The sequence below is a fragment of the Erinaceus europaeus genome, chromosome 19 (genome assembly GCF_950295315.1).
Source record: "Erinaceus europaeus chromosome 19, mEriEur2.1, whole genome shotgun sequence".
Taxonomy (NCBI): Eukaryota; Metazoa; Chordata; class Mammalia; order Eulipotyphla; family Erinaceidae; genus Erinaceus; species Erinaceus europaeus.
The window spans coordinates 66,988,692-67,014,231 of record NC_080180.1 but is presented as its reverse complement, the minus strand read 5'-3'; the positions used below and the strand labels follow the sequence as shown (position 1 = coordinate 67,014,231).

Genomic DNA, 25,540 nt, shown 5'->3' with positions numbered 1-25,540 from the left:
GTGTGGCGGGGGCGGGGCCAGTTGGAGGAGCCGCTGTGGGCGTGGCCGGGGGCGGGGCTTGTGGCCGGGGGCGGGGCCGGGGGCGGGGCGGGGCCTGGCTGCGGAGCCCGCGCGGCGGATCGGGACGGCGGGCGGCCGGGTGAGCGGCGGGCGGGCGGCCGGGGTCCGCTGAGTGCAGGCGGCGCCCCCGGGTGCATGTGGGGTCCCCGGGAGCCTTGGGGGCCGCGGGGGAGCGGACTAGGGTGAGGAACGGCGGTCTCGGGGCTCCGATCGTGAGGGCCCCTCGCACCCAGGCCCGCACCAGCTGCCCACCCCGGAAGTCACGGGGCCGGGCCCAGGCTCTCGGGTCCGACCCCAGGGTCAGCCTGGCGCCGGCTGCGTGCCCGTCACCCTCGTCGGGCCCGCCGTCAGAGGCAGGTGGCACCTCGGGGTGGCTGTGTCCTCGGGGTCAGAGATGACACTGTGGTCAGAGGCACGTGACTGTGTCCTTGGGGTCAGCGCCAGCCGGGGTCAGAGGTGACACTGGTCAGAGGCACGTGACTGTCCTCGGGGTCAGCGCCGGCCGGGGTCAGAGGTGACACTGGTCAGAGGCACGTGACTGTCCTCGGGGTCAGCGCCGGCCGGGGTCAGAGGTGACACTGGTCAGAGGCACGTGACTGTCCTGGGGTCAGAGGTGACACTGGTCAGAGGCACGTGACTGTGTCCTGGGGTCAGCGCTGGCCGGGGTCAGAGGTGACACTGGTCAGAGGCACGTGACTGTGTCCTCGAGGTCAGCGCTGGCCGGGGTCAGAGGTGACAGTGGTCAGACGCATGTGACTGTGTCCTCGGGGTGAGCGCTGGCCGGGGTCAGAGGCAGGTGGCAGTGTGTCCTAAGGGTCAGCCCCATCACCAGAGGCAGGTGACACTTGCAGGTGGAGGTGTGTGTGTGTCCTCGGGGTCAGCCCCGGGCCAGGGTGACCGTGTCCTCAGAGGTCTGACCCCTGGGGGCCGCCAGCAGGCAGCGGGCACCACTCCGCGTCCCACCCGCCCACCGTCTGGGCCTGGCCGCCCGGGCGCTGCACATGTCGCCCATGTGCCGGCAGAGGGACCGTCTGGCAGCCGCCTGCGCCCCGCTGAGCACCCGTGGGCTTGTCCTGGGCGGGAGAGGCCCCTGGCCCACTCCCCTCGGGCAGCCCCGCTCCCGGCACAGGCCGGCTGAGCAGAGGCCGCACGGCGGGCAGAGCTGGGAGCTGTCACGGCTTCTTGCGTGAGGTCCTGGCTGTCTGTGCCCGTTTTAGAGAGAGGTGCGTGCTGTCAAGGGCACCGGCTAGAGGCCCCGCCGTGGTTCAGGACTGGCGCTGTGTCTGCGGACCCACGGTCCCCGGGCGGTGGGAGGCGGTGGGGGTGGTCAGGGGCCCGTGGGGCAGACGCACCTCCACGCACCTCCACGTCTGTGTCCGCGTCAGCTTTGCGGAGGGCACCCGTGACTGGCTGAGTCTCTGGAAGCTGAGAGAGTTCTCCGGGGCTGTTAAGCAGCGGCCGCCTCCAGACAGACTTCCCGCTTCCTCCTCTTCTCCCGTGTAAGATGGAATCAGACTGGTGGAGCGGGGAGAGCAGGTTTTTATCTTTATTTATTTATCGGCCAGAGACAAAGAGATAATAGCGAGGGCGGGGAAGCTGGAGAGAGGCACACATCTGCAGCCCCGCCCCTCACAAAGCTCTCCCCCTGCAAGGCTTGAACCCGGGTCCTCGTGCACTGTCCCGTGCGCCCAGCTGGGTGTACCACCGCCTGGCCCAGCACCGTGGATGTTTCCAGCGACTGCCGGGGCCTCCAAGCCCGTCCTTGCCACTTTACCCCGCGCTGCGGACGTGCTCTAGAAGAGAGCTTGTAAGCAAAGGTCACGTTTGTGTGTTTGCGATAGTTTCCCTCGGACGTGCCTCGCAGACCTTCCTACGCGGACAAAGAGCAGTCCAGAGAGCACTCAGACTGTGCCCTGAATACTTGAGCACTGGTGTCACCAGAGATAAAAATACTAGACAGCAGAGGCCTGGCGCTCCCGGCGGGCGGCGGGCGGTTCCCTTCTAGGAAAGGCTCTGGCGCCCTGGCCCTGGGGAGCGCGTGGCTCTTTCCTGCTGTTTGCTCTGCAGCTGGGCAGCGGCCGGCCGTGCCCCTTTGCCTCCTTCTGTCCTTCAAGGCCACCGCTCGCCCCTGCCTGCAGCGGGTCTGGGGGGACAGAGCCGGCTCTGGGAGACTCTGCGCTCCCCCCCCCACCCCACCCCCAGGGCCTGGCCCTGCCAGACCGCTGTGCACCCAAGCCCCACGCACCCCCCCTTCCTGCAGCCTCTGACCTGCTGACCCCCAGCTGCGCCTCTTCCTGAAGGTCATGTGATCAGACACAGCCCAGGTGACACGTGTTGAGCAGCAGGGCCCGGCAGCCTGGGCGCCTTGAAGCCCAATGCGCCTGGCAGGGGTGAATACATGCAGCACGCAACACGCAGCATGCTCCGCATGGAAGAGCTGCAGAGGCGTCTCCTTTGTTTGGATGGGCAGCCCCAGCCTGTGCGTGAGCGTGTGAGTGTGTGAGTGTGTGTGTGTGTGTGTGTGTATGTGAGTGTGTGAGAGTGAGCTTGTGAGTGTGTGATCATGTGTGAGTGTGTGCGTGAGCGTGTGAGTGTGTGTGAGTGAGCATGTGTGTGTGTGTGTGTGTGTGCATGTGTGAGTGTGCGTGAGTATGTCCATGAGCGTGTGAGTGTGTCCGTGAGCGTGTGTGTGAGTGTGTGTGTGAGTGAGCGTGTGTGAGTGTATGTGTGAGTGTGTGTGTGAGTGAGCATGTGTGTGTGTGAGTGTGTGAGAGAGAGTGTGTGTGAGCGTGAGCGTGTATGTGTGTGAGAGAGTGAGTGTGTGTGTGAGTGTGTGAGAGAGAGTGTGTGTGAGCGTGAGCGTGTATGTGTGTGAGAGAGTGAGTGTGTGTGTGAGTGTGTGAGAGAGAGTGAGTGAGTGAGCTTGTGTGTGTGTGTGAGCGTGTATGTGTGTGAGTGTATGTGAGAGAGAGTGTGTGTGTGTGTGTGTGAGCGTGTATGTGTGTGAGAGAGTGAGTGTGTGTGTGAGAGAGAGTGAGTGTGTGTGCGTGTGCGTACGCCCCTGGGAGAGGCGGGCAGTGAGCAGCATGGACAGCAGCCACCTCTGGGGAGGGCAGGGCGCTGAGCAGGGTGAGGACGGCCACAGCCCCGCTCGCCTCTGGTTCTGCAGGCTCTGCCCGCTGTGCCAGGTGGGTTGACTGGGGTGATGGGTGGTCCCGTGAGCAGGAGAGGCGGGAGGAGCAGGGCCCAGAGCAGACCCTGGCCGTGGGAGGCCACTCTCCTCCCGCCTTACGCGTGCGACTCTGTGTTGCTGGGATTAAACAGAAACCCGCGGCAGCAGGTCTGAGTGTGACAGCAGCGGGCGTTGCTGTCCCGTTATATTTATTTATTTATGTATTTATTTTACCTATGGTTGCTCTTGTTTTATTGTTGTAGTTATTATTATTGTTGTCGTCGTTGGATAGGACAGAGAGAAATGGAGAGAGGAGGGGAAGACAGAGAGGGGGAGAGAAAGACAGACACCTGCAGACCTGCTTCACCGCCTGTGAAGTGACTCCCCTGCAGGTGGGGAGCCGGGGGCTCGAACAGGGATCCTCGTGCTGGTCCCTGCGCTTTGCGCCACCTGCGCTTAACCCGCTGTGCTGCCGCTCGACCCTGCGTCGTCGTCTCTTGTCTCTCTCCACTGTGAAGTCTGCATCCTGGGCTTTGGCCACTGGCCACAGAAGGCAGCAGCTTCCTGTTGCAACTCAGGGGCTGGCAGCTGGCAAAGTGCTGGGCCCTGAACCTGGCAGCCCCAAGTTCAATCCCCGGCATGCATGTGCCAGAGTGATGCTCTGGTGAGGCCCTGACCCGCCCACTGTAATCAAGGAAGACTTCTTTGAAAAGCAAGAGGCTCTCATGGGAACAGGCCCGCAGACTTGCCGCTGTGGAGCTGACTGCATGAGGGCTCCGGACAAACAGGGTCCCACTCTGTGCTGCCAGCTCTGAGCCCAGGCCCTGTCCCCACTCACTCCCCATTGCGTCCCTGAGCCCAGACCCTGTCCCCACTCACTCCCCATTGCGTCCCTGAGCCCAGATCCTGTCCCCACTCACTCCCCATTGTGTCCCTGAGCCCAGACCCTGTCCCCACTCACTCCCCATTGCGTCCCTGAGCCCAGACCCTGTCCCCACTCACTCCCCATTGCGTCCCTGAGCCCAGGCCCTGTCCCCACTCACTCCCCATTGCGTCCCTGAGCCCAGGCCCTGTCCCCACTCACTCCCCATTGCGTCCCTGAGCCCAGGCCCTGTCCCCACTCACTCCCCATTACGTCCCTGAGCCCAGGCCCTGTCCCCACTCACTCCCCATTGCGTCCCTGAGCCCAGGCCCTGTCCCCACTCACTCCCTATTGTGTCCCTGAGCCCAGATCCTGTCCCCACTCACTCCCCATTGTGTCCCTGAGCCCAGATCCTGTCCCCACTCACTCCCCATTGTGTCTCTGAGCCCAGGCCCTGTCCCCACTCACTCCCCATTGTGTCCCTGAGCCCAGGCCCTGTCCCCACTCACTCCCCATTGTGTCCCTGAGCCCAGGCCCTGTCCCCACTCACTGCCCATTGTGTCCCTGAGCCCAGATCCTGTCCCCACTCACTCCCCATTGTGTCTCTGAGCCCAGACCCTGTCCCCACTCACTCCCCATTGTGTCTCTGAGCCCAGATCCTGTCCCCACTCACTCCCCATTGTGTCTCTGAGCCCAGACCCTGTCCCCACTCACTCCCCATTGTGTCTCTGAGCCCAGACCCTGTCCCCACTCACTCCCCATTGTGTCCCTGAGCCCAGGCCCTGTCCCCACTCACTCCCCATTGTGTCCCTGAGCCCAGGCCCTGTCCCCACTCACTGCCCATTGTGTCCCTGAGCCCAGATCCTGTCCCCACTCACTCCCCATTGTGTCTCTGAGCCCAGACCCTGTCCCCACTCACTCCCCATTGTGTCTCTGAGCCCAGACCCTGTCCCCACTCACTCCCCATTGTGTCCCTGAGCCCAGACCCTGTCCCCACTCACTCCCCATTGTGTCCCTGAGCCCAGACCCTGTCCCCACTCACTCCCCATTGTGTCCCTGAGCCCAGACCCTGTCCCCACTCACTCCCCATTGTGTCTCTGAGCCCAGACCCTGTCCCCACTCACTCCCCATTGTGTCTCTGAGCCCAGGCCCTGTCCCCACTCACTCCCCATTGCGTCCCTGAGCCCAGACCCTGTCCCCACTCACTCCCCATTGCATCCCGCAGGTCTTGCAGGTCTAGGCCTCCCTCCTGGCGGTTTGTGACGATTGGGGAGCTGACCCGCTGACCCGCGTGGAGCGTGCTGTGCAGTGGCGCTGGATCTCCCCCGAGGGTGCTTGTTTGCCACCGATGGGTGTGAGCAAGCTAGACGTCCTGTACCGCAGGCTGCTCCTCACCAAGCTGTTCATCAGAGGCTGGGGACGGCCGGAGGACCTCAAGAGGCAAGTCCGCTGCAGAGCCTCGAGCCCCGTCAGGCGCACCTGCGTCAGGTGCTGAGAGGGCATGTCTGGCATCAAGCTGCGCTTCCGGTGAAGGACTTTCCTTCCCTCAGCTGTAGCTCACACAGTCATTAGCTGAATAATGCTCTTTTTCTTTTTTGTTGCCTCCAGACTTATCTCTGGGCTCGGTGCCAGCACTAGGAATCCATTGCTCCTGACGGCCGTTTTTTTACATTTTATTGGATAGGACAGAGAGAAATTGAGAGGAGAGGGGAAGACAGAGAGGGAGAGAGACAGAGACACCTGCAGCCCTGCTTCACCACTTGTGAAGTATCTCCCCTGCAGGTGGGGAAGCGGGTGCTCGAACCCAGATCCTTGTGCAGATCCTTGTGCGTAGGACTACATGTGCTTAGCCAGGTGCCCCACTGCCCGACGCCTAAACTAGATGTTTCAAGTTGTAATAGTGACTAAACCGATCAAAGGTATGTGTGATTTTCAGGGACGGCAATTCCCGGGGTGGTCTGAGGTTGCGAAGACTGTCAGATTGGGCTGTTTGGGGGCAAGTCTCAACTGAAGGAAAAGGGGGGTTAGGACTTGTCCTTTGATTTTGGGTCTTACATGAATTTCTTTTCTTTGTTATTTATTCATTATTGGATAGAGACAGAGAGAAATTGAGAGGAGTGGGAGAGACAGAGAGGGAGAGGAAGACAGAGACACTTGCAGCCCTGCTTCACCACCCATGAAGCTTCCCCCTGCAGGTGGGGACCGGGGGCTTGAACCTGGGTCCTTGTGCGCTGTAATGTGTGCGCTCAACCAGGTGCGCCGCCGTCTGGCCCAAGTCTTGTATTAATTTCTTTCTAATTTTTTTTTCCTGGAACATGGTATCCACCTTGAACAAACTGTTGTTTTCCTCTAAGTTTAAATTTTAACGTGAATAGGCTTCTCTCCCGCGTAGCACTCGCCAAGTTTAGCCGTCATCATCAGCCCGGTGCGGGGGTGGCACTGGTCGTGTGAAACTCACGCGTCTCTGTCTTTTCTCCCCTGCCCCTGACAGACTCTTTGAATTCAGGAAGATGATCGGGAACCGAGAGAGTGGGCAGACGCTGGTGTCCAGTGACTATCCGGTCTATGTTGACAAGGTACCGCTGGCAGCACGCACCCGGTTGCCTTTCTTCCCCCAAGAGAGGGCTGAACGTCAGAGTAGACAGAGAGCAGCAGTGGAGGCAGGTGGTGTGTGCGTCCTAGCTGGGGCCTGGACACCAGTGTCGACACGCACTTGACAGCATTTATTTCATTGTTGGATGAAGACTGACACCCGCAGCCCTGCTTCATCACTCATGAAGCTTCCCCCCTGCAGTTGGGGACCAGGGGCTTGAACCCAGGTCGTGTGAGCGCTGGGCCAGGTGCGCCACCGCCTGGTTCCAAGAATATTCGTTTATACTCACCTGAGCAAGGACACAGCGAGTGCTGGATCTTTTTGGTTTTGTACCCGTGGGCACAGGAGGGTTAAGGAGGTTCTGCGGCTATGCAGAGTGTGGGAAGTGCGCCAGCTGGAGAACCAGCTGCCAGAAGCTGTCGCCACACAGAAACACAAGGGGCTGTCAGATCAGAGGGGCGTCGCCATCTGCTCAGCTCGTGGGGGGGGTCTAGCGCCCTGTCTGCAACTCATAGCGGTGTGGGGGGTCTGGCGCCCTGTCTGCAGCTCAGCTAGTGGGGGGGTCTGGCGCCCTGTCTGCAGCTCAGCTAGTGGGGGGGGTCTAGCGCCCTGTCTGCAGCTCAGCTAGTGGGGGGGGGTCTAGCGCCCTGTCTGCAGCTCAGCTAGTGGGGGGGGGGTCTAGCGCCCTGTCTGCAGCTCAGCTAGTGGGGGGGGGTCTAGTGCCCTGTCTGCAGCTCAGCTAGTGGGGGGTCTAGCGCCCTGTCTGCAGCTCAGCTAGTGGGGGGGGGGTCTAGCGCCCTGTCTGCAGCTCAGCTAGTGGGGGGGGGTCTAGTGCCCTGTCTGCAGCTCCGCTAGTGGGGGGTCTAGCGCCCTGTCTGCAGCTCAGCTAGTGGGGGGGGTCTAGCGCCCTGTCTGCAGCTCAGCTAGTGGGGGGGGGTCTAGCGCCCTGTCTGCAGCTCAGCTAGTGGGGGGGGGTCTAGTGCCCTGTCTGCAGCTCCGCTAGTGGGGGGGTCTAGCGCCCTGTCTGCAGCTCAGCTAGTGGGGGGGGGGTCTAGTGCCCTGTCTGCAGCTCAGCTAGTGGGGGGGGGGGTCTAGCGCCCTGTCTGCAGCTCAGCTAGTGGGGGGGGGGGTCTAGCGCCATGTCTGCAGCTCAGCTAGTGGGGGGGGGGGGTCTAGCGCCCTGTCTGCAGCTCAGCTAGTGGGGGGGTCTAGCGCCCTGTCTGCAGCTCAGCTAGTGGGGGGGTCTAGTGCCCTGTCTGCAGCTCAGCTAGTGGGGGGGTCTAGCGCCCTGTCTGCAGCTCAGCTAGTGGGGGGGTCTAGCGCCCTGTCTGCAGCTCAGCTAGTGGGGGGGTCTAGCGCCCTGTCTGCAGCTCAGCTAGTGGGGGGGTCTAGCGCCCTGTCTGCAGCTCAGCTAGTGGGGGGGGTCTAGCGCCCTGTCTGCAGCTCAGCTAGTGGGGGGGGGTCTAGTGCCCTGTCTGCAGCTCAGCTAGTGGGGGGTCTAGCGCCCTGTCTGCAGCTCAGCTAGTGGGGGGGTCTAGCGCCCTGTCTGCAGCTCAGCTAGTGGGGGGGTCTAGCGCCCTGTCTGCAGCTCAGCTAGTGGGGGGGGTCTAGCGCCCTGTCTGCAGCTCAGCTAGTGGGGGGGGTCTAGCGCCCTGTCTGCAGCTCAGCTAGTGGGGGGGTCTAGTGCCCTGTCTGCAGCTCAGCTAGTGGGGGGGGTCTAGTGCCCTGTCTGCAGCTCAGCTAGTGGGGGGGTCTAGCGCCCTGTCTGCAGCTCCGCTAGTGGGGGGGTCTAGCGCCCTGTCTGCAGTTCAGCAGGGCACGGAGAGGCTCCCTCACGCCCTCAGACAGGTGTTTGCGAGTTGCACTCCCCTGGCCTTGCTTCCCTGCAGATTGAAGAGCAGTCAGACTGCAGGATTCTGGACGGACATTTTGTCTCTCCCATGGCCCACTACGTGCCTGACATCATGCCGGCTGAGTCTGTGATCGCCAGGTAGGGACTTTACTCAGAAAGCCGCGGCAGTGAGTGAAGTCACTGGGCAGACGCGGCTACCCCATTCCTGAATGTGTGCCGAGTCTCTTAGTGTCGGCCTTCCAACAGGGGGAGGGTTGGCTTTGGGTCGGCGTTCAGGTAAAGGTGTTACCGGACCGTGGAGACCTATACAAGCTATGTAGCATCTCCAGAACTTAGCTTATAGGGCGGGGGAGAGAGCATGATGCATTTACAGAGAGACTCTCATGCCTGAGGCTCTGAAGTACTAGGTTCAATCCCCAGCTCCACCATCAGCCAGAGCTGTGCAGGGTTCTGATTTAAAAAAAATTTTTTTTAAAAGTGGCCCGGGAGGTGGTGCAGTGGATAAGGCATCGGATTCTTTTTTTTTTTTTTTTAAATTTTTTTATTTAAGAAAGGATTAATTAACAAAACCATAGGGTAGGAGGGGTACAACTCCACACAATTCCCACCGCCCAATCTCCATATCCCACCCCCTTCCCTGATAGCTTCCCTATTCTCTATCCCTCTGGGAGCATGGACCCAGGGTCATTGAGGGTTGCAGAAGGTGGAAGGTCTGGCTTCTGTCATTGCTTCCCCGCTGAACATGGGCGTTGACTGGTCAGTCCATACTCCCAGTCTAAGGCATCGGATTCTCATCCATCAGGTCCCGAGTTCAATCCCTGGCAGCACATATACCAGAGTGATGTCCGGTTCTTTCTTTCTCTCCTATATTTCTTGTGAACAAGAAAATTATTTTAAAAAAAACAAAACAGCTATGTAGTAGGAATGTAAAAAGAAAGGAAGAAATCCAGGCATACTGGTACAGACTCACAAAGGAAGAGACAGAGGGCTTAGGCTCCATCCTGAAGCAGCCCGACGCCAGCCGTAGACCCAGCAGTCACTTTAGAGGTAAAGACGCTGAGACCCCCAGACAGAGGCCCAGCTGCACGTGTGCCCCGGGGAGGCACTTCGGCCCCAAGGGCATCAGAGGCAGGGCTGGGGAGGGAGACAGCGTGAGGGCTCTGCAGAGTCTGCAGGGTCGCCAGCCCCAGCCAGAGCTCAGCAGTGCTCTTAGAAATCAATAAATATTTTTTTTAAAGTTCAAAAACTTGAAAAAAATAACTAAAGATCATCATAGACTCAAAGTAAGAAGCTGGGACCTGGGAGACAGCATAATGGTCGTGTGATGAGACTGAGGCCCCAGGTCCCAGACTTGCACAGTGCTCTGGCTAAAAAATTTTAAAAAGAGAGAAACAATGAATCCTCTAAAGAGTTACTTTCTTTTTTTTTTTTTTGCCTCGAGGGTTATTGCTGGGGCTCAGTGCCTGCACCATGAATCCACTGCTCCCAGAGGCCATTTTTTCCCCCTTTTGTTGCCCTTGTTGTGGTTATTATTGTTGTTGGATAAGACAGAGAGAAATGGAGAGAGGAGGGGAAGACAGAGAGGGGGAGAGAAAGACAGACACCTGCAGACCTGCTTCACCGCCTGGGAAGCGACTCCCCTGCAGGTGGGGAGCCGGGGGCTCGAACCAGGATCCTTATGCGGGTCCTTGCGCTTTGCGCCACGTGCGCTTACCCCGCTGCGCCACCGCCCGACCCCAATGAGTTACTTTTTTTCTAAGACTCCTGAGCTGTGTGGTGAGCGAGTGCTGTGTTTATAGTCTGTTATTTTTTCCTCCAGGGTCATCACTGGGGCTCGGTGCGGCACTAGGAATCCACCGCTCCTGCCGGCCATTTTATCCGTTTTATTGGACAGGACAGAGAGAAATTGAGAGAGGAGGAGGGGGAGAGAGAAAGAGAGACACCTGCAGACCTGCTTCACGACTTGTGAAGTGACCTCCCCTGCAAGTGAGGAGCCGGGGGCTCGAACCCGGACCCTTGTGCGGACCGGTTCCTCAGACTTGGTACACTATGCGTCTAACCGAGCGGGCGGTGGCCCGGCCCGTAGTCCGCACTGAGCAAGGGCAGACCGTCGTGGTCACGTTTCTGCCGCAGCTGGAATATCTGAGGTTCTGTCTCACAGGCTCAGTGACGGAGCCCTGCAGGTCTGACGGACCGCTCGCTGTGTGTGCTCTGCCCGCAGGTTCCAGTTTCTCGTGCCCCGGGAGTGGAGTGGCAAGTACCGGCCCGTGTGCATCCACCTGGCGGGGACCGGCGACCACGTGAGGCCCCGGGCTCCCCCTCCGCCCGGGTGGCGGGCGGCGGGCGGCGGGCGGCGGGTGACGGTCCTTTCCCCCCAGCACTACTGGAGGCGGCGAACGCTGATGGCCCGGCCCATGATCAGGGAGGCCCGGATGGCTTCGCTGCTGCTGGAAAACCCTTATTATATCCTACGACGGCGGGCGGGTCCGACTGCTGAGTGAGGGTCCGACCTGCTGGCTCTGAGCTCAGAGCCTCCTGAAGCAGAGCAGCTCCTGCCTTTCAAAGCCAGAAGGGCCTGTGCTTCATGCCGACGGTGAGGCCGGCTTGTCCCCCGCCTCGCTCGTGCGCTCGCCCCTGGGTCAGTGGACAAGGCAGAGGCTTGCCGGGAAGAAACCTGTGGGCTCGGGGAACCGGTGTCTGTGTTTCAGCTGAGGTTTAGAACAGTTCTTTTCTTCTTTTTTTTTTTTCTTTCCTTACCAGAACACTTCTCAGCTCTGACCTATGGTGGTGCTGGGCATTGAACCTGGGCCCCAGAGCCTCAGGCACAAAAGTCATTTTGAATAAGCACTGTGCTGTCCCCCAGCCCCTTAGAACAGTTCTTAACTTGACTTTCAAGATGATGTCAGACTCTTTCCAGAAGAGACGAGAAGGCTGTGCAGATACAAATAAATAAATGCTCAGCTCGGCTGGTACAAGACACAGAAAGCCCTGACGGCCAGAGGTTCCAAAGTCGGACACGGCGGCCATGGGGCCAGGGCCCTGCCGGCACTCCCAGCCTGGGCCGCTGTGCTCTCCACAGCCTGCGGAGCTCCCGTCTGACTGCGGCCTGGGCTCTGGGAAGGACCCGGTGCTGAGAAAGGGGGGGCGAGCGCCAGAGGGGACGCCTGTCCGGCTCCAGTGGTGGGCTGAGGGGCCGAGTGCCCTGGAGAGAGGCAGCTGACGCCGGGCGCCGCGGTGGCCCCGCTCCTCCCTGCGTCCCCGGACCTGTGAACCCAGCGCCCCGCCTTGCCCTTGGCAGCGAGGGGACTCTCCTGCCTCGAGTGTCGCCTCCCCGGTGCCGCTGTCTAGCACAGGGCCTGATAAGCAGTCAGCACGCTGCATCTGTGTCTTTAAGATCTGTCGTGAAAGGAGAGGGCGTCTGCATCGCCTCCCAACACCCGGGCCCCGCAGACCAGTCAGATTTCTTTTTTGTTTTTATTTTGTTTTGTTTTGTTTTTGTTTTTTTTTTGCCTCCAGGGTTATAGCTGGGCCTTGGTGCCTGCACTACAATTCACGGCTCCTGCAGGCCATCTTTCCCCTTTGGTTGCCCTTGTTTATCTTTGTTGTAGTTATTATTATTGTTATTGATGTTGACGTTGTTGGATAGGACAGAGAGAAATGGAGAGAGGAGGGGAAGACAGAGAGGGGGAGAGAAAGACAGACACCTGCAGACCTGCTTCACCTCCTGTGAAGCGACCCCCGCCCCTTGCAGGTGGAGAGCTGGGGCTTGAACCAGGATCCTTATGCCGGTTTTTAAATTTTTTTATTATCTTTGTTTATTTGATAGACACAGGCAGGAATTGAGGGGAGGAGGGAGCCAGAGAGGGAGAGAGACAGAGACACCTGCAGCCCTGCTTCACCACTCATGAAGCTTCCCCCTGCAGGTGGGGGGGCCAGGGGCTTGAACCCCGGTCCTTGTGCACTGTAATGTGTGCGCTCAACCAGGCACGCCACCGCCCAGCCCCAAGCAGTCAGATTTCTAAATAGCCTAGTTGGGATAACTAGAAAACAGTGATCTCAGTGCAGTATTGTCTCAAGTTCTAACTGCTTTTGCTTAAGTTAATTGCTTGGAGACAGGGTGCATGCAACTTTTTTTAAAAGGAAGCTTTGTCTTTGACCCGCATTCTCACATGGCTGCAGAAAACCCAAGGACCAGAGGTGAGGATTTGCCGCCTTCCCTGCCACCGTCCGTTCCAGAGACTCAGCACCCTGGGAGCCCGGGTGGTCTCTGGCTGCTTCTAAATGTAGGGCCGGGCGTTACCACGGGGGGCGGGTGGTTGTGAGACTTGTAGGGGCTGACTAAAAAAAGAATCGCGGGGCTAGGGAGACAGCACAGGGTTCTGCAAAGAGACTCACGCCTGAGGCTCCAAGGTCTCAGGTTCAATCCCCCGCACCACCAGAAGCCAGAGCTGAGCAGGGCTCTGGTCTCTCTCCCCTCTCCCTGTATCTCTCATTAAAATAATAAATAAAATGTCACTTTAAAAACTGTAAGATTTATCTAGTTAGTTATTAGAGCAGAGGGAGAGGGAGAGAGAACCAGAGTGTCTCTCTGACATGTGATCGCAGGGCTCAAACTCAGGGCCTCTTGCCTGAAGGCCTCCTGCCCTGCCCACTACACCACCTCCTGGGCTGCCGAAGGAAAAGAAAGACAGATTCTAAATGTTGCTGTCGGTTATTTACTTATCGTAGATACACAGAGAGATCAAGAGGAGAGAGACCTGCAGCACTGTCCCCCCTGCATGAGGGCTTGAACCTGGGCCCTTGCACACGAGGCATGCACTCAACCAGATGCAGCACTGCACAGCCCCATATTGTCACCTTAGTAATAAAAAAATAGTTTTACTCTTGTGATATTCCTGAACTGTGTGTTTTGTGAAAATAAGCAACGTACTTAAGTTCTGCTGGTGCATAAGCCTGGTTTTCATTGAATTTTTAAAAATTTTTTTTATTGCTTTTACCAAAAAGCGCTCCTATAGCGTCCTTATCCTAAGGACAGTCACGAATGTGTTCCTCGCAGAGATGGTGACGTCGCTAGTGGGCTGGGGAGCCAGCACAGTGGTTATGCAGGACTTTCACCCTGAGGCACTGAGGTCCCAGGTTCAGTCCCCAGCACCACCATCAGCCAGATGAGCATGGCTCTGGAGAGAGAGAGACAGAGAGAGAACAGCGTGCGGGGAGAGGCAGGGCAGGGCTGGCCCAGGCGCTTCTTTTCCCGTCAGGTCTGTAGCTGTGTAGAGAATGTGTCCTGCTGCCTGGGGCCCTGGATTCACGGCCTGGTGCAAGCCGAGGCAGTTCTAGTGTCAGCAAATAACGTTCAAAAACATTTTCCTGGGAGCCAGGCAGTAGCACAGCGGGTTAAGTGCAGGTGGCACAAAGCACAAGGACTGGTGGAAGGATCCCAGTTCGAGCCCCCGGCTCCCCACCTGCAGGGGAGTCACTTCACAGGCGGTGAAGCAGGTCTGCAGGTGTCTGTCTTTCTCTCCCCCTCTCTGTCTTCCCCTCCTCCCTCCATTTCTCTCTGTCCTATCCAACAACAACAACAATAATAACTACAATAATAATAACAAGGGCAACAAAAGGGAATAAATAAATAAATATAAAAAAAAAAAAACACATGTTCCTATCAGAGAGGTGGAGAGGAGAGCATCACTCCAGCACTGGTGTTGCTTGGGCCTCAAACTCCCAACCTCCTACTTCAGAGCCCACACTCACTCCCCCACACCACCTCCTGGGCCACCGAATATCTTTTCTAATTTGTGAGCGGTCAGAGAGACAGCCAGGACCCCACGCCCACGGGGTGGCCTGCCCGAGCCCCCCTCCACGCGCCAGGCCGCCTCCCCGACCACACAAGTGTGTTCTGCGCCGCACATCAGGGCCGTGTGATAGTTTAGGGTCGCTGGAGGTGTGTGCTGGGAGCGGGGAGAACTCGTAACTCTGTTGGGTTCCCGGGAGCCAGACGGAGCTGGCCAGGCCCTGTGGGGGCGCACCTGGTTAAGTGCACGTCACCGTGCGTAAGGACCTGGGTTTGAGCCCCCACTCCCCGTCTGCAGGGACGACGCTTCACGAGCGCCAAAGCAGGGCTACAGGTGTCGTTTTCTGTCTCCCTCCTCAGCTTCTCTCTGTTCTGTCCAATAAAATAGAAGGGGTTGGGGAAGACCATCGCGGGCAGTGGGCTCCCAGTGCAGCGATGACCCTGGTGACAGTTAAAAAAGAAGATGGAGCTTCCGCGGGAGACCACGGGGCTGGGTGCCCAAGGGCGCGTCCCCTCGTGAGTCCTGAGCCGTCTTCTGTCCTGTGAGGCCAGCCGGTCCAGCCTGAGGAACGTGTCGGACCTCTTCGTGATGGGCGGTGCCCTGGTCCTGGAGTCGGCGGCCCTGCTGCACTGGCTGGAGCGTGAGGGCTACGGGCCCCTGGGCATGACGGGCATCTCCATGGGCGGCCACGTGAGTGGGCGGGCTCACTCTCTGGAACTTTGCAGGACCCTCTCCACTGTCCCCTGAGAAGTCTGGAGGTCTTTGGGGGAGCGGTGATTGCTGAGTTTATGATCAGAGGCTGGGGACACTGGTGAGGGCTCAGCTCAGAGACTGTTCTCACGCTGCCCCCAAACCCAGCCCAGAGCTCTCGACACCCACCACGTGCGTCTCGTCCACAGATGGCTTCCCTGGCCGTGTCCAACTGGCCCAAGCCCGTGCCTCTGGTCCCATGTCTGTCCTGGTCCACAGCGTCCGGCGTCTTCACCACGGTAACTCACTACCATTCTCACTCACGTCACTGCGGCCAGAGACACCTGGCGCCAGCACCAGTCCCTCTGGGGAGGGCGGGGACCCGGCACAGCCTGGCGCTCGGCTCGATCGAAGGTGTGTCCCGGCACACGGGACGTCACGCAGCCGGCCGTGGCAGTGAGCTGCCGGGACACTCAGTGACCCGAGCGGGCAGCCGTGTCCACCAGCCCGGATCCCAGTGCTGCCCATGGGGCGGCGTGCACGGGGCTCCCTAAGGACTGGGACTGTGGTTCCAGGGCGTGCTGAGCAGATCCATCAACTGGAAAGAGCTGGAGAGGCAGTACTACTCACAGTCCGTCTATGAGGAGGAGATCGTCCACCTGCTTGAGTACTGCGGGGTGAGCAGCTTCTGAGCGGGGGGCAGGTGTTCACACAGAGCAAGACTCTGCTCGGCTCTGGCTCATGGCGGTGCAGGGGGTGGAGCCCGGGACTCGGGCCCAGTCTTGGAAACCCAGTGCTCCGGCATGCCGCGCTCTCTCCCCAGCCCCGATTCAGAATTGCGTTAATGAATTACAGGGGCCAGGCGGTGGTGCACACATACATTGAGCAAAGACCTGGGTTCGAGCCCCTGGTCCCCACCTGCAGTGGGAAGGCTTTGCAAGTGGTGAAGCAGGGCTGCAGGTGTCTCTCTGTCTCCCTCTGACCCCAGGCCCAGCCCCAACCTCGACCCTGGCCCCGACCCTGACTCTGGCTCTGACCCTGACCCTAGCCCCGACCCTGGCCCTGACCTTGACCCCAGGCCCAACCCCGGCCCTCCTATCTGTGGAGCAGCTGGTGCCACAGCTTGTTCACAGCCATGAACGGTCACTGAGCGTCCAGGTGCCCCCCTTCCTGGTTTCCAAGAGCATCTGCCCGGCTGAGGAGGGAGGAGCCACTGGCCCTGGCCCTGAGCACATGGCCGCGGGTGGGAGGTGCTGACGCCTGTGGCAGAGGGCGTGTTCCCCACCTGCAGCTGCGTCTCCCACCTCACCCTTGGCCGTGTTGCTCCATGTTCAGGCTCCAAACAGGTCAAAGACCCGGAGAGCCCGGCCCACCTACCTCCCTTGGCCCCAGACCCCTCGGTCAGACACGAGGAAGGCTCTGGTCTCCCTCTCCCTCTCCCTCCCTTTCTCTTTCCCTCTCTCTCCCTCTCCTCTCCCTCCCTCTCTTTCTGTCCCTCTCATGAGCTCTCAGAAAGCACCTCCTCTCTGAGATCTGCTCCGACCATAGTAGGTCAGTGATGAGAACAGAAAAGCAGGGCCAGGTGGTGACGCACCTGGTTGAGCACACGTGTCCCGGTGCACAAGGACCTGGCTTCCAGCCCCCGGCCCCACTGTAGGGAGAGGCTTCGCCAGGGCTGCAGGTGTCGGTGTCTCTTTTCCTCTCCGTCTCCCACTTGATTTCTAGCAGTGTCTATCCAATAAATAATATAATACCAAAAAATAAACAATTAAAACACCTCAGGACCGCCCCGCCTGTGGCCGCCCCCTCCCCTGGCTGGTGTCACGGCCACTCCACGTCCTGCCCGGCCGGGCGTGCCATGGGCAGCTAGCTGGTGAGTGTGCCCCGGCAGCGTGGGGCCTGTGTCGCTGTCCAGGTCCCCCGGTGGGAATTCCCTGCCTTGGGACAGAGTCCCGGCTCCCCAGTCCCTGGCCGTGACACCCGCCTCCTCCTAGAGCTGCCTGGACGCCCGGCCGCGTCCTGCTTGCTCTGAGGGCCCCCTTTCATATTCAGACAGACTCCTTCAGAGTGGGGCGCGTCTCTGCCGCCACAGACCAGCTGCGGGACCTGGGCCTGGTTCCGAGGACTTTGCGAGCAGACGCGCCGGGCCCGGCTGCATCCCCACGCCCGGCAGAGCGCCCCAGCTCGCCCGCGGAGCCTCCCGGGGCAGAGGGGCTCCTGCCGCAGGACCCCGCCGAGGTGCGCCTGGATCGGCGCCCCGGCCGGCCCCACGCCGTCTCCACCTGGCGCCTCGGCGGGGGGAAGCCGGGACGAGGGCCCCACGGGGAGCCCCTGGTGTTCATGAAGGGTGTCATGGACGAGTGCACGCACGTGGCCAACTTCTCAGGTACTCACACGGGACGCGCGTTGGCCTCTGTGCCCACCGTCGTCTGTCTTCTGAGGTTTGTGTCTATGGGGTCAGGCGGGGGCGCACCTGCTGAGCGCGTACACCGTGTGCAAGGCCCCGGGTCCGAGCCCCGTCCTCACCTGCAGGGGGAAGCTTCGTGAGTGGCGAAGCAGGGCTGCAGATCCCCCCCCTCCCTCTCTCCCTCTCTCCCCTACCTCCCTCTCTCCTCTCAATTTCTCTCTGTCCTGTCAAGTATAATAGAAAGGGAAATGGAAAAAATGGCCGCCGGGATCAATGGATTTGGCAATGAGCTGCAGCAGGTTCTCTGGTGGCAATAAAAGTAAAAGTAAAAAAAAAAAGATGTGTGTAGATATCTATACACATGAGGGAGAGAGAGACGGAGAGACGGAGAGACGGAGAGAGGGTCACTGGCATCTGTGGTGCCGGGCTTAGACTCAGGATTTCATGCTTGGAAGTCCAGCACTACCACCGCGCCACCTCCAGGCCATTCTTTCCTTTTTCCTTCTGCCAGAGCACTGCTCAGCTCCAGCTGATGGTGAGGGGCGGGGGGCTGAACCTGGGGCTTCGGAGCCTCAGACGCGAGTGTCTCTCTGCAGAACCATTATGCTGTCCCCCTGCCCCAGGCCACGTTTTTCCTCCCACAGCCTTGCTCAGCCCTGGCTGAAATGGTGCTGGGGACTGAACCTGGGACCTTGGTGCCTCAGGCCTGAAAGTCTTTTTGCGTAAACATCGTGCTGTCTCCCCTTCCCTCTAGTGTTGTTGTTGTTTTTTCCCTGTAATTATTTTTCAGGTTTGTTGTGAACTGGAGAGGTGTTTCTACGCCACAGCCCTGCTCAGCCCTGGCCGGCGCTGGCGCTGGCGCTGGCGCTGGGATTGGACCCGGAGCGTCAGTCTCAAGCCTGCAGATCTTTGCGGAACCATAGTGCCACCTCCCCAGCCCTGCTGTGTCCATTTTTACCAAGTCTTTCTTTCTTTTCTTTAATATTTTTTATTATCTTTATTTATTTGTTGGATAGAAGCAGCCAGAAATTGAGAGGGAAGGGGGATAAGAAGAGAGACAGAGATACATGCAGCCCTGCTTCATCACTTGCAAAGCTTTCCCCCTCCAGGTGGGGACCGGGGTTCGAACCTGTAACATGTGCGCTCAACCAGGTCACCACGCAGCCCCGAGCGTTTCTTAGAAGCCTTCACAAGGCAGCTTTTGCACTTTCAAGGGCTCGTTCATGCCGCCTCCACAGAGCCCTCTAGGATCAGCTAGTCATGCCAGTGCCTCATTGTGTCTCTGTGAACACTAAGCCGGCTGAGTGAAAACGTTCAGCCGAGGGGCCGGGCTGTGGCACACCTGGTGGAGCTCGTATAGCGCTAGACACAAGGACCCAGGTTCGAGCCCCCACCCCCACCCCGGCTTCTCACACGCGGCGGGAAAGCTTCACAGGTCGTAGAGCAGGTCTGCAGGTGTCTCTGTCTCCCTCTCTATCTCCCCACTCTCTCTCTCTCTCTCTCTGTTTCTCTCTGTCCTGTCCAATAAAATGGGAAAAACGGCCTCCAGGAGCAGTGGATTCACAGTGCTGAGCCCCAGCGAGAACCCTGGAGGCAAAATAACCGAAACAGCATTGAACTCTGTTTCCCCTGGAGTGTCACTGTCCTTGTGTTAGAGGCAGGAGTTAGGAGACGGCGCATTATAAGTGACTTCTTTGTACATTTTTTTCTTCTGCGTTTTATTTTTATTTTTTTAATTTCTTTACTGGGGGATTAATGTTTTACGTTCAACAGTAAATACAACAGTTTGCACATGCATAACATTCCCCAGTTTCCCATATAATAAGACAGCCCCCACTAGGCCCTCTGTCATCCTTCTTGGGCCTGTATTCTCCCCACCCACCCACCCCAGCGTCTTTGACTTGGGTGCAATACGCCAATTCCAGTTCAGGTTCTACTTGTGTTTTCTCTTCTGATCTTGTTTTTCAATGTCTGCCTGAGAGTGAGATCATCCCATATTCATCCTTATGCTTCTGACTTATTTCACTTCACATGAATTTTTCAGGGTCCATCCAAGGTCGGCTGAAAACGGTGAAAGCACCATTTTTTACAGCTGAGTAGTAATTTTACAGCTGAGTAGTATTCCATTGTGTATCTAGACCACAACTTGCTCAGCCACTCATCTGTGGTTGGACACCTGGGTTGCTTCCAGGTTTGGGCTATTACAGATTGTGCTGCTATGAACATACGCGCACACAGATCTTTCTGGATGGCTGTGTTGGGTTCCTTATATAATTGATTTTTTTTTAAGCCTTGTGTGTTTATTCGTGAGAGAGAACCCGAGCAGCCCCAGCACATGCCATGCTGGGGGTCAGACTGTGCCCACGCTACCTGCTGGCGCAGTGATCCACTTCTAACTGTCTGGCCGTGGGTGGTGGGTGCCGCTCTGAGGCCGGGCGCCTGTCTGTCCGTCAGTGCCCGTGGACCCCAGCCTCATCATCGTGGTCCAGGCCAAGGAGGACGCCTACATCCCTCGCGCCGGTGTGCGTGGCCTGCAGGAGATCTGGCCCGGCTGTGAGATCCGCTACCTGGACGGGGGGCACATCAGCGCCTACCTGTTCAAACAGGCTCTCTTCAGGTAGGTCCCTGCTGCCGTCCGGGGCCTCGGTTCCCTGAGTGGCAGTGGGAGTGGGCGCTGCCTGCGGGAGGCCCTGCGTTGACCCCTGGCACCTGGAGCATTTTTTCTTCTCTTTTATTAGTGATTTAATGATGATCAACAAGATTGTGGGATAAGAGGGGCACAACTCCACACAGCTCCCACCACCAGGGCTCCGTGTCCCATCCCCTCCACTGGAAGCTTCCCTTTCTTTATCCCTCTGGGAGCATGGACCAGAATTCTCTATGGGGAGCAGAGGGTGGGAGTTCTGGCTTCTGTCATTGCTTCTCCGCTGGACATGGGTGTTGGCAGGTGGACCCACACCCCCAGCCTGTGTCTGTCTGTCCCTAGTGGGGCAGGGCTCTGGGGAGGGGAGGCTCCAGGACACATGGTGAGGGCGTCTGCCCAGGGAGGGCAGGGTGGTGTCATGGTAGCATCTGCAACTTGGTGGCTGAAAAGCAGTAAGATATAAAGCAGAACAAACTGTTTCATAATCAGAATCCCAAGGGGCCAGGCAGTGGTATACTTATTTGAGCGCACGTTACAGTGCACAAGGACCCAGGTTCAAGCCTCTGGCCCACACGTGCAACGGGAAAGCTTCATAAGTGGCGAAGCAGGGTTGCAAGTGTCTCTCTGTCTGTCTCTCTCTACTTCCCCCTCCTTCTTCTCTATTTTCCGTCCAATAAATAAATAAAGATTTAAAAAAGAAACCCAAAGGCAAGAAGCTAGCAGGTGAGATTTGGGGTCCTCATGTGGGAAGAAGCTCGTAGGTCTATTTCAGGAATGTTCAAGGGCCCATGACTCACTAATTTTGACCCGAGCCTGACAGCTGACATGCTGGTGGGCTAAAGGTGCTGTCTGGGGAGATGGTGTCAGAGCTGGGAATAGGACTAGGAAGCGGTATCAGGGCAGAGAGCGGCTCCCAAACACGAGGAAAGTACACAAGCACTGTTAACTGTAGACCCGCCAATCTGGCCCAGGGCCCGCGTCTGTTCGTATTCGGCACAGGAGCCTGTGTGGCCTGCGTCTCTTGGGTCTGAGTTCACCCACCAGGGGCGTTCCTCACCGCCTGGCTGTGGGGGTTGGGGTGTTGTGCCGGCCTGACCTCCCCTCAGCCCTCACGGGGCTGTGCTGACCTGTCTGGGCCTCTCACTTCCTTCTGAGAACTGGGAGAGCAGCTGTGTCGGGCGTGCGGTGGCTCCCTCAGAGCGGGTCACACAGCGGTGGGTCCCAGGCCTGCACTGACGCCCTGTGCTCACAGGGCCCAAGCACCTCTGCTCCATTCCCTCCATCCCTACCCAAAATGAGCGATAAGTAGAACAAGAACAGAAACCCCAGGAAAGCTCTGTCTTCCCAGTGCTGGAAGTCAGAACCTGCTACACGAAGCCCGTTTTAAAGATGTTTGCAGGAATTAGGTGGTAGTGCAACAGCTTAAGCTCATGTGGCGCGAAGCACAAGGATCCCGGTTCGAGGCCCCGGCTCCCCAGCTGCAGGGGAGTCGCTTCCCAGACAGTGAAGCAGGTCTGCAGGTGTCTGTCTTTCTCTCCCCCTCTCTGTCTTCCCCTCCTCTCTCCATTTCTCTCTGTCCTGTCCAACAACAGCAGCAGTGGCAACAACAACAAATGGGGCCATGGGGAAGATTCGAGTCTGTGGTGTCAGAATCCACGTGGCTGAGGCTGGAGCCTCCTGTCAGGCAAGGTCTGCGAGGCCCACACTGCAGTCCCGGGAGTTCCACCACCCTGGCGGGCACACCAAGTTTTCTGCACTCTGGTCTCATCTATTCTCTTTGTCTTTTGGTTTATTGTGTATTTTCTATTTTTTTTATGGTAGCTGTCTGGGTGGCTTCACCAATCCTATCTGTCTTTCAGATAGAGGCAGACAGATGGACACCATGGCACCAAAGCTTCCCGCAGTGTAGTGGGAGCTGGGCTGAAGCCTGGGTCCTGCACGTGACAAACCAGGCGTGCTCTCCAAGTGAGCTGTTTTCTTTTTACTTTACTGGGCCTGGTGGTGGCACACCTGGTCAAGCGCTCATGTCACAGTGCACAAGGGCCCTGGTCCCCACCTTCAGGGGGAAGCTTCATGAGAGAGGAAGCAGGGCTGCAGGGGTCTCCCCCTCTCCTTTTCCTCCCAGTGTCTCTCTGCCTCTAAAATAAATTCTGAATGTTTTTATATTTTATTGATGAGGGAGAGATGGACCCAGTTTCGACTTCATGCTTGAGAGCCCAGCGCTCGGCCCACTGGCCAGCCCCGCAGGCTCTGTACTACGAGCGTGTTTTCAGTGAGTGAGCGGAGCAGTGAAGTAGCTGCTGGCGGCAGGCCTGCCTGTGTGAGGCCCGTCCAGGCCCTGCACCATACAGCTGGGAGCCGAGTGGTGCTCCGAGTCCTCAGTCAGTCCGTTTATCTCTCCCAGCCACACAGTAAAGTGCCGGTGAGGGGCCTGGGGCCTGGGGCCTGGGCTGCGGCGGGAATGTCGACGGCAACGCCTGTGTTCCCTGGCTTGATCCTTGTGCCAGGGCACAGCTCTCGTTCTGTCTCACCTGTCTGTCTGTCTGTCTGTCTGTGTGTCTTTTGGTCTCTTTCTCTCCTTCTCTCTCATGTGAATAAGTAAATATTAAAAATAAGTAAACTAACACAGGGAAAATAGCATAATGTTTATGCAAAGACTCTCCTGCCTGCGCCTCCAAAGTCTCAGGTTCAGCCCCTGCTGATCAGTGAGTACTCTGGCTAAAAATAAAATAGCAGGTGGTCCAGGAGGTGGCACAGTGAGAGGGCTTCGAACTCTCTAGCGTGAGGTCCCAAGTTCAGTCCCCAGCAGCACATGTGCCAGAGTGATGTCTGGTTCTTTCTCTCTCCTCCTATCTTTCTCATCAATAAATAAAATATTTAAAAAATAAAAGGGCAGGGGTAGATAGCACAATGGTTCTCATGCCCGAGGCTCTAATATCCCAGGTTCAATCCCCTGCACCACCGTAAGCCAGAACTCTGGTAAAAAAAAAAAAAAAAGAATAATAATAATGATATTGTCTAGTGGAGTTGGCATAGGGATGGAGGCTCTCTGCGTTCAAATCAGTTACAGGAAGCTGGTTTGTGCACGCAGAGCAGCTGTGTCTTGAGGTGCGAAAGGCTCCCCACTTGCTGAAGTCATGTGGCCAGTGAGTCCTTTTTCCTGTCAGGGCCGCACGTGCCAGTCTATGGTGCCCAGCCACGGGTCCCGGGGGGGGGGGGGAAGTGAGGGGGTTCCGTCAGCTGGCACTTGGGGTCTGTCTCTTCCGTTGACCCACAGGCGAGCCATCTACGATGCCTTCGACCGCTTCCTCCAGAAGTACGCCAAGTGACCAGACCTCGGTCCCCTGCCCGGCCGGCCTGAACTTCAGAGCCCCTCGGGGGACAGACACGGCCAGGCGGCCAGGCGGGGGGGTCTGCCGAGCTCCCCGGAGACGAAGCCCAGGCCGGCACCAGCTCACCTCCACCTGCCCTGCGGGATTGTGAACCAACATTTGGATGAAACTGGTGAAGAGTTTTGTTTACTGTCTGTGGGAGCCTCAGTTTCTAGTCTCCCTAATACCTGTGAGAGCTGGGATTCGCAGCCGTGAGCAGCTTATTAACTCAGAGCAAGTGGTCCTAGGAGCCCGTCTGGCCAGCTGTGTGAGGCCTGGGGGCAGGTGTCCTCGGGGAGCCTGGAAGCAGGGGCCTCAGCGGAGAAGCCCTTATCGTCCACCCTTTACCTTCTGCCCGTTTCCTTTCCTCCTTTTGTGCTTCTTGCCTTTACTTTGTGTTTGTTTACACTATCTTTTCCTCGGATGAAAATCTCACTTGCCATGCGAAACGTCACCACAGGGTAGATGAGCGTTCATTCTGAAGACTGAGGGGCTTGCTGCATGGTGCGTGGTGCGTACTGCTCTGCAGGACTAGGAGGAGAGCGGGGCGCCTGGTGCCAAGTGTTCGGCAGAAAAGAAAGGTGCCGATCTGTCTCCTGCGCTTAGAAAGTCGTGAGCGTGGTGATGGCTGGCAGGCGAGGCCTCACCCTGGGCTTGCAGAACGCCTGGCTGTACGGTTTCTCACTTCAGAACTCACGGGCCACGTGTGAGCTGCTCTGCGCCGTGCAGACTTACTTTAGAGACAGACTCACAGTTCTACGTGGTCACTCACATCTCTGAATGGACGGTCACACGGCTAGATTTGGTGCTTTCTCTTTATGTCACAGTTCACAAGCCGAGAGCCAAGCTGTTCTTCTGAAATGTGGAGAATCCTTTCTGGAGGGGAGGGGGGCGGGTGTCGTGTGAAGGTTTGGAGCCAACGTATCTGAGTTTTTTGTGTGCGGGATCTGTTGTCTCTGGCTTCTTTTCAGAAACGCCCTTAGTCTGGAGGGCGTGTGGATTGCAATGTGCCTTTGTAACCTCCTTAAAGGCCAGTCATGCCCCACCACCACCACCTCTGTGTCTGAGCCCGGGAGGGGGTGCTGGGCTGCCCGGCGCCCCATCACAGCCACCCAGCCACTTGGGCAGCTCCCTCTGAACTCCGGACAGAACCCGCAGGAGGTCTGAGGTGACACGCCCTCCGCAGAGGAAGGGGGGCTCCCTGCCAGCTGGGTGGCGGGCACCCTCTGGGTGTGGGGAGGGGAGGGGCTCACCACCAGCCGGGACTCTGTGAGCCGCTGCCACCTCTCACTCGCGGCTCGCAGAGCACACAGACTGACCATGCTCCCAGACCAGCGAGAAGGCTCTTCAGGAGTGCCTCTGAGCAGGTGGTGCTGTGCCGAGTGACGCCAAGCTCCTGTCCCCAGACCTGGCACCGTTTCCCGCAGCGGCTTCCGGAGTGCCCAGGCTGGCAGGGGCCGCATCGGACAGGAGGGCCTCTGTCGGGGCAGCTGGCGGGGCCTGCGGTGGGGGCCTCACGGAGTCTCCATTCCCTGATGCCGTGGGCACCACCGCCATGCCTTGGAGGGTCTCGGGAATGAGCCGTCCCGACTCGGTGCTTGGCTGGGCAGTTCCACCACAGCTGGAGTCTTAAGAATCGCGTCCAGAGCTTTTATACTGAACAATAAAATTCTTTCAGAGCTCATGGTGTGCTTGCATGCAGGAAGCAGGGTCTCGTGGGGGGCCCAGTCCCGTCTGCGGCCCTGCCCGACCCACCGCACAGCCCACCCCTCCCCTGACTGCACTCCCAGGGCTACGCCCTGCAGGTTGCTCAGCTCAGGCGGGTTCTGACGCTGGGCTCTGGTGAGCTGTGACGGTTCTGACACCATCTGAGTCCGAGAACAGGACAGGATGGGGCAGGGGCCCGGCCCTTGGTGGAGGAATGTGGAACTAAGGCTTGGAGAGGTGAGGCCTGAGGGCCCCAGGACGCCTGTGTTCTGACTGCGTGAGCTCCGAGCCCAGGCGGCACCCAGGAAGCCGGGGACTGTGGCTGCTGGTGCCAGCCAGACCCCGGTGGGGCACCTGGACAGAGGACGCTGCTCCCGTGTGGCTCCGGGC

The 25,540-nt window shown here is 58.6% G+C and overlaps 2 protein-coding genes across 13 annotated transcripts in view; one reads left to right on the top strand and one right to left on the bottom strand.

Moving 5' to 3' along the window:
• SCLT1 (sodium channel and clathrin linker 1) overlaps positions 1 to 25,540 on the bottom strand; it is a 243,932-nt gene that overhangs the window by 79,595 nt on the left and 138,797 nt on the right. The window lies entirely within an intron of this gene.
• On the top strand, positions 61 to 25,127 carry ABHD18 (abhydrolase domain containing 18). 12 transcript variants are annotated; one of them, XR_009546407.1, is made up of 17 exons: positions 1,359 to 1,559; positions 1,713 to 1,877; positions 5,320 to 5,534; positions 6,586 to 6,670; positions 8,577 to 8,677; positions 10,761 to 10,839; positions 10,918 to 11,004; positions 12,711 to 12,736; positions 14,883 to 15,021; positions 15,231 to 15,320; positions 15,597 to 15,698; positions 17,074 to 17,407; positions 19,883 to 20,045; positions 21,946 to 22,037; positions 23,143 to 23,218; positions 23,350 to 23,576; positions 24,415 to 25,127. XR_009546407.1 is itself a non-coding variant. In XM_060179095.1 (16 exons), the coding sequence occupies exons 3-16, from the start codon at positions 5,443 to 5,445 to the stop codon at positions 23,399 to 23,401; spliced, it is 1,518 nt and encodes a 505-aa protein (XP_060035078.1). In that variant the 5' UTR covers positions 1,359 to 1,559; positions 1,713 to 1,877; positions 5,320 to 5,442; the 3' UTR covers positions 23,402 to 25,127. The 12 variants fall into 12 exon arrangements, 11 of the variants coding, with proteins under 11 accessions (XP_060035075.1, XP_060035077.1, XP_060035076.1 ...); XM_060179095.1 differs by having other exon boundaries at positions 23,350 to 25,127; XM_060179092.1 differs by lacking the exons at positions 23,143 to 23,218; positions 23,350 to 23,576; positions 24,415 to 25,127 and adding an exon at positions 61 to 139 and having other exon boundaries at positions 1,446 to 1,559; positions 21,946 to 22,220.